Source organism: Periophthalmus magnuspinnatus, chromosome 11, assembly GCF_009829125.3.
Source record: "Periophthalmus magnuspinnatus isolate fPerMag1 chromosome 11, fPerMag1.2.pri, whole genome shotgun sequence".
In the NCBI taxonomy this organism is placed as follows: Eukaryota; Metazoa; Chordata; class Actinopteri; order Gobiiformes; family Gobiidae; genus Periophthalmus; species Periophthalmus magnuspinnatus.
In genome coordinates this window covers 15,984,331-15,995,581 of record NC_047136.2, presented here as the reverse complement: position 1 = coordinate 15,995,581, position 11,251 = coordinate 15,984,331, and the positions used below count along the sequence as shown (strand labels likewise).

The window sequence follows — 11,251 nt, the reverse complement described above, 5'->3', positions numbered from 1 at the left end:
TGCCTCTGCCACAGTGTAGCGTGTCCGGCCCTGGGCACAGCGCTCCATCCTCCCAACACTCAACTTAGACTGCAAGAACAGGTGCAAACGACTGTCTGATAGGAGCAATGGGCTCTGCACCACCCTGCCAACAGAGAGAAGGAGTCAGAGAGAGCCCTTTCTGAGAGGGAGCACTGCACCACCCTGCACATAAAGGCCGTGTCAGAGGGTCAGCTACATGTGCTTCAGACAAATGTAGAGCCCTGCTTTAGAAAGGGATTTACAGAGGATGAGCATGGCAGGTGGCCCATGGCCATGAGGATGGGACAGTAACGGCCAGTATCAAATGTCTTACCAGACATACATTAAAAACCTTTGCAGTATGACATGTACCATTTCTGTGGTTCCTACTTACTATAGCACATAAACAATGTGCTGTTATAGTGTGCTATTAGGATAGGATCACATCACTACTGCTTACAGAGAGGAGAATGTGGAACTTACAGCTCTAAAAACATTTGCAGCCCCTTCATCCTGAGGGCCACCTGCTCTGGGCTGCGCAGGTGGAAGAAGGGCAGCCAGGGGGGCAGCTTAGGCAGCTCTCTGAGGGGCACAGGGACAGTCAGGCCAAAGCTCCACTCAGGCCAAGCATATATAGATTACTATACAGATATATAGAACCATACATGATAAGAGCGTTCTGCTGCAGGCTCTGTCGCAGCCACACAAACTCACTGTAGCGTCTCCTCACACTCGACCACTTCTTCCTGAAGCACATGCTGTTTGTCTGCACACAAATTTATATTAGACACACATATATGTATGTATGTATGTATGTATGCGCACATGCGGTTTACATATTACTACTACAGATTTTGTAGCAGAGCAAACAAAAAGGTATTAGGCAGGATACATTATTACACAGAACTGAAGCAGAACTATACATATACAAGTGATGGCAAACATTTACTAGGCAAGAAATCACCAAAGTGTTGGGCCTCCAAGTGTGGCTGGTCAGGCCAGTACAAGCATACAGCAAAAGCAAAATACCATGCAATAGTAATTCACCTCTAAGCAGATCTCGTAGTCGAGGTACATGTGCCAGATGTCTTGTTTGTACACACGGGGGTCTCTGACAGTGATGCTGATGAACTCCTGTAGAGGAAGTACAGGTGAGGTCTTGTACTACAATGTTCCTCAGACTACAGCCGCCACATCTCCAGATTACAGCAGCATCTCCACGCGACAGTGTAAATGACTATGATCTATGACGGGACATGACTTACTGTTCTGGATAGATTCTTCAGCATTTGCTCCATAATGAGGACACAACCTGCAACACAGACAAGTGATAAACAGGTCCTACCTTGGTCACTAGAGACATGTCTTGCCAATCGATTAGTCGACTAGTCATGGCAAAAGCTCTCAAGGCTATTACACATTATGAGCATGAGAGCTCAAGGAAAAACTATGAAAGTAGTACTAGGAGAGTATGTATTTGTATAAAAGAGTAAACTTGTGAATGAGTTTAATCTCCCTTTATACATATAAATACCAAATATTGAGTTAACTGACTCACTCCTTTCTGTTGTTGTCCCATATACATCAGCTGATACAATTTTTGGTTACTTATTTCTATAACAACACGATTTAAGCAGACAGGGCCCCGTCGCTGATATTAAGATCCAAATTCTCTCGTCAGACAAACGACAACAGCTGATACAAACAAATATACGTATTTTGCCCAATCCCAAGCACTTTTACTGTCAGCGCGACTGCATAGGTCTGCCCGAGGATAGCCGCGTTCACACAGTACTCGTCCCACTCCAGAGTGCGGGTGGAGCCGCTCCCAGACCTCCTGTTTCAAGCGCTCTCGGACCCGCCGTTTACTGCGGTCCAGAGTGCGACTGTTGCGCTCACACCGGCCCAAGCACCGCTCTTGGAGCAAATGCTCTTTTACAACCACCGAACTAGTGGCAGAGTGAAAACGACCAAAAAGAAATCTAATAGAGCTAAATGCTTTTGCTTCTTTCTACATGTAGAATCAGGCATAAGCGGGTTGTGCATATAGGCCATTTTGTTTATAATAAGTAGCCTATAAGTATCATACTGTATTATTTATTTATTTATTTATTTATTTATTTATTCTGAAACCGCAAAGTTATTCACAATACAACACTTCAGATTTTTTTATTTATTAAAAAAAAAAAAAAACTGCATTCAATTCTAGGTCACTTTGGCAAATACTGAAAAGTATTTATTTGACAGAGCTAGTTGTACTTCTATTGGAGTAGCACTATATTTGGTGTATACTTTTACTCAAGGCCAACTTTGACCACTTCTGGCTATTAGCTGTATTTTCACAACTTCACTGATTTCTCTGATGAGTTTGGACAGAGTATTATGAACATAATCCAGTTAATGGTTAGGCACAAAAATAAGAATGACCCATTCGATATATACTGAGGGTACCAGCCGGATAATCCCACTCGAGCCAAATACTCAAGAGTACAGTGGTTGTACAGTGCATAAAAAGGATCAGGTGCGCTCACCGTGCAGGCTGCAGCGCTGGACTCCGCAGTTCGCTGATGCTCTGTCTCGGCTTCAGTCCTGTCTGACCCGGGTTTACTCTGGACTGAGAGACTCTTGAGGAGGATAAACACACAGCGGCAGCTTGGTGCTCTGACGCATGGTCACGCCTTCTCTGCTCCGGGGCCAGTCTCCCCTGGTCAGTGTCTTGTGCATAAAAGTGCGCATACATAAAACTACACATTCAGTATTAGTGCATGGATATAAAATACATTTAATAACACTATGGCAGTTTCATTAGAGCATTTCATCACACGTCGGCCTGTGCGCACCTGCGCCTCATCAGTGTCATTACTTAATTTTTCGCACCTGAGGAAGCACTTGCTTCCGGTGACGTACGTGGACACTGCAATGTGAAAATGTGTAAACCCAAAATATGTCATGGAGGCGTTTGTAATTGTGATAAATGGTAGAACCTTCGGTTTATATCACGGCAAAGGTGCTAGTTTTTTTTTTTACTTCATTATTCTGTTGTTGTTGGATATTGGTGTTGCAACACTGAAATTTCCCCATTGTCGGAGAAATAAAGACTCTTACATGATTAAAAGACAAGGCAAATTTATTTGTATAGCACACTTCATAGTAAAGAATTCAAAGTGCAGAGTATCTTTAAGGAGATTTTATCCACATAAAACAAACATTGATTTAATCCTGCCTCAGGCACCAAGGGGACTGCAAGGTGGTAAAAAAAAAAAAAGATAATGGCCTACAAGACCATTGTACTTTTATAGTGTTTATATAAGGACCACATGTGTGTAGCCTGTACCTAAACCTGCAGACACAAGTTTTCCTCATTCTAAGGACATGGACAGGCTATGTCTTATGTGAAAGCTCAGAATCTCCAGATTTCACTCACAGAGGCTGCACTAGCACTGATTAATGATTGGCTGCAGGTGTTGGGGCTTAGATAGTGAGGATTAAGTTGGTTTAGGTTTAAAGCAATTGGATTTCAGCATTGAAACTGGCAACCCAAATGAGAGACACTGACACCAAAAGCGACAAACCACACTCCTGAGCCCAGTTCACTCTCAGTTCAGAGATATCACTCCTTATTTGCATAACATTGATGTGTTTATGGAAGTTGATGGAATTTAAAATCAAAATTTTACATACAGTTCCTTTAACTTGGTTGCTTGAATGAAGAGAGCCTCTTGAGCAGATGAGTGACCTTTGACCTGAGTGATGTAGAATATTGAGTAGTAATAGTAGAAGTCCATATATCCTCAATGGGATGTAGGCCTTAGAGATAGGACAGGCACTGCATCCTGACACTCAATACCATCAATACAGATCACTGGAAGAATGTAACGTGCCTCAGGGCTCAACCAGGCCAAGGTCTACACACATAAAGCCATGAAGACCTCAAACAGGCACTCCATCATGTTTCTCATTTAAATCCCAATCTAATCCTCCTTTAGGGTCCACTCTTTCTGTCTTAATCACTGGCAGTACCTTCTGCACATTTAAGTAAATCTACCACAACATTGAGACACAAACCTAAACTTTATGTTCTAAGCCTCATCAAAAGTACAAATGCTCTATCAAAGTTGAGTCAAATGCATCCATCTGACTGACTGTACTGACCACTGCTCTGAGGTCCTCTGCTCCATGTGTTTTAATGTGCAATACACCATAGGCAACATGGTAAATACTAGTGATGGGACTTTTGTTTTTTATGGGATCTGAATCTTTTGTATCCATTCATGTCAAGGAGCTGTTCAAAAGACTGGCTCTTTTACTATTTATTTATATAACAGAATGCACTATAATAATAATAATATCTCTCACACTCACTAGTAAATACTTATTAGCCTGCATTTATCCAAGTGTTTTATTTTAGAATTTAGATTCAAAATGTAATGTTTATGTACAGAGTCATTAGAGAGACTGGAGCAGCTGGGTTGTTTGTGATTAATCTTGTTTGTTTCATGGAGAGAAAATCCTTTCACCAAAGCAGCACATTTTACCCAGAGCCCAGTGCAAAGTCCAGCAGCTCTGGCCCACAGCTCACAGGACCATTGTGGTGACTGGTGTGTCCTTGTTGAACCTGGGATTTTGGGTGTTCAGAGGAGATTTTGGCGGCAGTGGCTCAGTCCAAGCTCCAACCAATGCAAGCTGTAGTTGCCCTCTAAACCACACCCCTGCTCCCTCTCACTCTTCCCTTTAGCCCTCCAGACCCCGCCCCTTCTCCCTCTCCCCATCCAGACTCCAGTTAGTTTTGATGACTTCCTAAAGGTATTAGATGTTAAAGGCCATTGTATGATTTTTACTCTTAAAAATGTGTGTATGTGTGTGTGTGTGGGGACAAACATTAAAATGTTTTGCAGTGGTCCTACTCCTCACTTACTTTATGCAGAGCATCCAAATTATACATCCATAAGGCGTTTTTAAGCACTCATCACAAATTTCAGCGACAACTGTTAAAGTAATACTAAAAACTAGCATGCCAATCACATACATCCTGATCATTGGACAATAAAATGCTTAATTAGATGCAGACAGCACACAGCAGACTCATTTTGATCTGTCCCCTTGACTTTGAACTGCTTACACAATATATCTGTACTGAGGCAAGACAAATTTTGCTATAAACTACATCAGGTATAGCCATGTTAATTGCAGCTACATCAATTGTGATAAAATGGAAACTGTGATCTAGTTCCTAAAAAAAAATAAAAATGCATATTTTGGCATAGTCCACCCCTTCCTCCATTAGTGTATCCCATCAGGAGAATTTAACCACCTACACAGTAAACAGCACTGACACTTGTCATGCCACTTGGCCTTATTACACAAAGTATGACTAAAATATGAACAGAATTTAACAGACGTGATAATATTTTGTTACAGTTTATTAAACAAAGTTGATCACATAAAAGCCTTTAATCTTCAACAAATATAAACAGTTTATAAAAGTTCCCTCTAGTCAGGACCAACTGTCAAAACAACATGGCAAAAAGTGAACTAACAAACAGCAAAAGAAGAGTATTTAGAGGCAGCAGCAACAACCCACCCACAACCAGATGCACCCAACCCAACTGGACCCACCCCAACCCAGGAAGACTCCTGCTTGACTCTCTCTTTACAAAACCTCAGTGCCCACTCTGACAGAACTAAAAAACGAAAGGAGGAGAGCTAAAACAGGAGCCTACTGCGCCTCATCCTCAGGGCAGGAGTGCCACGTGAGGCGCTCCTCGTAGAAGGAGATGACCACCTGAGGGCAGCGCTTGTTCGCCTCTTTAGCGGGAACCAGGTCTGCCTCGTCTGAGTCTTTCCTGTAGACACAACACACATATACCATCAAAATCTCTATAGACAGTACACCAGTATGTAGTTTTTTCAAATTTCATATTTAAGGGAAAATAGTTAAAAGCGGCTGCTCTTGTGTTTTTCATGCCCCATTGTTAATACTCCATCTATCCATCCATTTTCTTCCGCTTATCCGGGGCTGGGTCGCGGGGGCAGCAGTCTAAGCAGGGACTCCCAAACTTCCCTCACCCCGGACACGTCCTCCAGCTCCTCCGGTGGGACCCCAAGGCGTTCCCAGGCCAGCCGAGAGACATAGTCCCTCCAGCGTGTCCTGGGTCTTCCCCGGGGCCTCCTCCCGGTGGGACATGCCCAGAACACCTCCCTAGGGAGGCGTCCAGGAGGCATCCTGAGCAGATGCCCAAGCCACCTCAACTGGTTCCCCAAGTGGCAAATTATTATGTCTCTATGTATATCTCTATGCATCAACCTATCGCTCTATAATCCATCAATTTATATCAAGACAGAAAACTTGTGAATCATGAGTTTAATCTGTCTATACATATAAATACCAAATATTCAGCTAAATATCTAAATCAAATTATTAGCCGAACAACATTTTAGTCAACTAAGACACCGTCAACCGATTAATTGACTAAATGACTAAGGCCGCATGTTTTAGAGTGCACTTGTGTATAGTAAACAAACCATTTCATTAGGAACATGAGCTCCCCACTACTGTCTGTGGCTCCAATTATGCGTTCAGGCTCCAGGTTCCTGGCAAAACCGCGAGGTTTCTCATTCTGCAATACAGCACAGGGACATGGTTATGACATTACTTATAACACTGTACATCATAAACATACAGGGTCACACCACATTATAACACACAGTAGGGCTGCAACTAACCATAGTAATCGACTAGTCTGCGATTTTTAAAAATGTTTGCCAAATAATTCTATACATCTTGCATCGCATATTTGATGTACTCAATGTGTATTAAACGTAGGGGAAAAAAGTTAACTTTTTTTGTTTATTTTTTTGGTTACTACATTCCACATGTTTCTGTTCATAGTTGTAATGCCTTCAGTGAGAATCTGCAATGGAAATAATTATGGAAATAAAAAGGAAACACTAATGAAAATGTATGTCCAATCTTTTGACTGGTAGTGTAATTTTTTTTTTAGTACACTAGTCACAAGTACTTGATTAATGGATACAGCCCTATACACAGGATTAGACTGTCATGGAGAGACTCAGAATCAGGACACAAGGTACAGCCAAAACTCATAACCCACTTCTACTTCATTACTGGGAAGATCATATGTCAGCTTGTACTGTGTAGCAGATAAGGCGGTCTAAAAGAATGACACTGATAGTGTCAGTGTGTTAAAGATATACTGGTATTGACCCTTTTTCCTAGAACTGAAATCAAGTTTTTTTGGGGGGGGGATTTGTAATGCTATTGTAGTAGTGAGTGTATTTTGATCGCTGTTTGCTGTCTTCATTTTCTATTAGAGAAACCTGTTATTGCGTCCTTGGTTACATTTGAATGTGGTGTGGAAGTGTCTTGCCCAAGGTGGATGAAGTGATTGGTGGTGGTCAGAGGTGCACATGACACAAATTGAAAATTTTCAAAGACCAAAGGAGAGGACAATACATTTGGCATATCGCCATTTTAAGGATTCAAATGACTGCATTTCATATTATTATAAGCAATGACCAATGCAACAATTTGATGTATTCTTCTATTTGGTAACATGCACTAAAAAGAACGCACTTCGTTATTTCTTTCTATAAATGGAAGATAAAGGCACTATTCATGTTTAATTTGTGAAAAGGGAGTTGAGCATAAAATAAGGGGCCAAATCGTATCAATTTGAAAAACATATCCAATTGTTTTGAACCGAAAGTGCACTGTATGGAGAAACAAATCATTATGGCCTACGTATTAAGGTACTGGCAGCCTCTTGATACCCAGCCCTACCAGAGGGGAGCTTTGCAGTCAAGGTAAAGCTAACAACAACTAGCATGCTACTGTGCACTCCCTGATAATCAGATAATAAAAAGCATCATAATTAGATGGAGACAGTACATAGCAGACTTATTTTGACCTCAAGAGCTGAATTGTAACTGTTAAAACTTAAAATGGCCGCAGGAACATGAGATGATGCAGTACAAAGCAGATGCTAATGAGGATCTAAATAAACAGGGCAAACAGCCTCATTTGTGCCACTCACTGTCTTCTTGGGCTCTGGCTCAGCCTCCTCAGTAGAAGCCTTCCGCTTCACGGCAGCAGGCTTCTCCTTGATGTTCTTCTGCGCCTCCAGGAATGCCGAGATGAGCTCTGGACAGTCCAGGTTCTCCTCAGGCTCCCATGTGTTGTCAGCCCTGAGAAAGCCACATCAAATGCATTTATTAGGACCACCTTTCATTGGGGATGAATCAGTCAGTCACAGTGCATACAGAAAGTAATCCTATAAAGAATAAAGTAACATCTGATTAAAGCTGGGATACCTGATTTTCACACTGTGGAAATCTTTCTAAGAACTAGGTACACTTTATTAATCCTTTACTAATCCTGGATTAGGTTGTCTGCATCCACAAAGCTCAAAATGCTCCGTTCCATCTTTTGACGTCATTAGTGGCAGTCTTAAAAACAACAGCTACTTTTCAGCCTCAATTGAAACGCTTTACTCTTCAATACTCTAAAATAACCTTATGCTTTTTAAAAATATATATATTTGTGTTTCGTCTTTTGTACAGTTGTGGGGCTCTCCAACGTTTTTCTCCATTGAGCTACATTTGCAACTTCAACTTCACTTTATTTGTATCCCCCATGGGGCAATTAGTTTTACAATAGAGAGAAAACAAAAAAGACAAACACATAAAAACATTGAAAGGACACAAGAAAAACCAGTACATATTTGTCCATCCACAGAACAGGAAAAATACCCAGCGGTAAGTAAGATTAAAATGGGTTTTAATAATTTTTGCAATACAAAAATTATATTTTTTTTAGTGGTCGCAAGAAATTGAGTATAAGAGGTCCAAGCCTTAGATGGGTTGCAGTAAGATGCCTATATAAAACATTATCCATTTTAAGAGTGCAAAAAGTTAGGCATCAAAATGATACATTTACAACGGTAATGAATAAAATTTTAGTTATTCAGCACAATACATATTATTCAGAAATCTCTTGGTGGGTATAGAGCTATTGGTAGCTCCCGAGCTATAAATTGGAGGCCCCTGGGCTAAAACAATAGCTGTAACTTCAAAGTTTGGCAAATCCAGGACTGAAATGATCAAATGATTCTACTGAAGGTGTATGTATCTCTTACACATTATCTCTTATAGCATGCAGCAGACAGACACCACACAGAGGAGACGCAAAGCCCTGCTCTGGTTCATACCAGGCAGCTCCAGCTCAGCAGGGGGCAGCACAGCAGTCCACACTCACTCTGTAAAGCCCTTCCACTTGAGGTAAAACTCCACTTTGCCATTGACGAGGCGCTGGTCCAGGATCTTCTCCACCACAAATTCTTCGGGCTCCTCTGATGTGCTTGAGTCCTTCTTGGACTTTGTGTTCTGCTTTTTACCCATGACGATGGCTACAAATACAATGTGGTGTTAGTTACGAGGATATATAAGCAGAGACCAATATCAACATATCCTAATGTGGTATATTTGAGCTGCTCTGTCCAAAAAATGTCCTTTGTGGATCAATTAACCAAGACTGCATTCTCAAAGGACATTGTGTGCCAGGTATGGAGCAAACCCTCTTGTAGCCTCTTATATATTAAAGGAGCACCACCTAACTTTCTGGAGGTGGCACGTCACCTGCATGATTTCATGCAAATAGAAAATTTTATACCAGTGTGGAATATTTGCCTGGGATCCAGAATACACGCTTTAGTACTTAACAACGATGGATGTCTGTTCACTAATGAATCTCCCTGAGTTCAGATGGGCATGAGTAACGGGTAGATAAACCAATCGGGGACAGTGTTCTGTCTGTATCTTTAAAAAAAAAAAATATCACCAATTTCTGTAGAATCAATGAGCGAAGCACTAAACTGTTAATTTTTAGGCGAGATAAATACGATCTTATTTGTTAATCATAGGTGACCAATGAACTTCTCATTGGATTTGCAAGATTATAGCCAAAGGAATGTTTGGAAGGAGGAGGAGGCCCTCTTCAAGGCCAAACAAGAGTCAGGTTTGTGGAGAGGCAAGCCTTCTCAGCATCATGCTTTATGGCAACATCACTGTATAGCCCTCACACTTGCCGTCTATGTTAAACCAGCCAGCCTTGTTCTTTGGTTCTTGCCCTGTGTTCACAATAAAGGCACATTTATAAAAGGTAAACTTGCCACTTGGTATTCCATTAATGATTAGATTCCAACTTAATAGTAATTCATAAATGTCCGTCTTAAAATTGCAATACACCCCTTCCTCGTTGAAGCTGGCATCAAGCCGCACTGATCACATAGTCAACTGTCCTGGGGCCTATACTCTAGTTACATTATGGATGGATGGATTTATTCACACTCTCTCCCTGCCTAATTGTACAGAACATTTTGAGAGCCACCAATGAACAAAAGAACGCCATTTCAAACGAGACGATAAGCAAAGTGCGCTTTTTTAGCTAGATTTCCACAGCACACGGAGAAGAAGTAGTCTCTTCACCGCGAGCATATGTAGGACAATAGCGTTGTAAAGACTGGGCCCTGCGGTAAGGCCAATGCAGCTGCAAATCCACACAAACTTGCCCGGCAGAAACATAATTTTAAATCAGTCAAAGGCGCAAGGTTACATAATTTACTCATGTGTCGATCCACAGTTTAACAGCATATGTCTTGTGTGAAACCACGCAGGCTGCACAAAGATACAACGCTAGCTAGCGCCGCAGAGAACTACACACAGTGGCTAAAGATCGCTGCTTTTAGCGGGAACACAGGCGAAATGAGGGTTTTAATATTAAAGTTGAGGCGTTTTTAAATGTGCAAATTGAAGTTAAAGCTCCTTACCACGCGGTCAGTCTGTCTTCTGTTTGTGAGCTGCAGGACAGGCGCCAAAAGCTAATGCACAGGGAGCTACGGGAGCCGAGAAGGAAGAGCGCGGACACGTGATCACTCTGTTCCCGCCCACCTGGAGATCATTATTATCACAAACGGTTTTCCCTGTGTTTAACACACTGTCAATGACACCCACCCTCCTAGAATACCTAGAATTTCTAATATCTGAGTCCAATACAATATCAGTTGGTAATGCGTGAATACTGGGGTCTGAGAGGGAATATTTCTTTCTCTAATTATCAAACTTGCAATTTCTGTGTTGAACCAAGAATTGTTACAGTTTTTCATTAAATTTTTTTAGGTGCATATTGGCCTGTCTGCAATTTCTTTAAATGTATTAATAAAAAAGTTTAAGGTCA

General features: G+C 41.5%; 2 protein-coding genes across 2 annotated transcripts in view; both read right to left on the bottom strand.

Annotated features, from left to right (window-relative positions):
* The window catches only part of LOC117379125 (sorting nexin-10A-like), a 32,440-nt gene extending 29,567 nt beyond the window's left edge, over positions 1-2,873 (bottom strand). Inside the window, exons 1-6 of the mRNA XM_033975840.2 lie at positions 2,532-2,873; positions 1,266-1,312; positions 1,048-1,134; positions 666-766; positions 484-582; positions 4-124 (exon numbers count right to left, since the gene is read on the bottom strand). Of these exons, the coding sequence (XP_033831731.1) occupies positions 4-124; positions 484-582; positions 666-766; positions 1,048-1,134; positions 1,266-1,298 (441 nt within the window). The 5' untranslated portion in view covers positions 1,299-1,312; positions 2,532-2,873. The remainder of the gene's footprint in view (positions 1-3; positions 125-483; positions 583-665; positions 767-1,047; positions 1,135-1,265; positions 1,313-2,531) is intronic.
* A 2,529-nt stretch (positions 2,874-5,402) lies between these two features.
* On the bottom strand, positions 5,403-10,944 carry cbx3a (chromobox homolog 3a (HP1 gamma homolog, Drosophila)). The gene is made up of 5 exons (XM_033975080.2): positions 10,845-10,944; positions 9,275-9,425; positions 8,055-8,205; positions 6,523-6,617; positions 5,403-5,843 (listed from the first exon to the last, which is right to left on the bottom strand). Exons 2-5 carry the CDS (start codon positions 9,415-9,417, stop codon positions 5,717-5,719), a joined length of 516 nt encoding a protein of 171 aa, XP_033830971.1. The 5' UTR covers positions 9,418-9,425; positions 10,845-10,944; the 3' UTR covers positions 5,403-5,716.
* Positions 10,945-11,251: the final 307 nt, after the last annotated feature.

What these genes read in the sequence shown, in the direction of transcription:
- cbx3a (XM_033975080.2), bottom strand. Translation starts at nt 9,417, where the DNA reads ATGGGTAAAAAGCAGAACACAAAGTCCAAGAAGGACTCAAGCACATCA. An exon ending in AAGTGGAAGGGCTTTACAGA is followed by an intron (nt 8,206 to 9,274) that starts GTGAGTGTGGAC and finishes TGGCTTTCTCAG; the next exon opens with GGCTGACAACACATGGGAGC. An exon ending in AGCCAGAGCCCAAGAAGACA is followed by an intron (nt 6,618 to 8,054) that starts GTGAGTGGCACA and finishes GCTGTATTGCAG; the next exon opens with AATGAGAAACCTCGCGGTTT.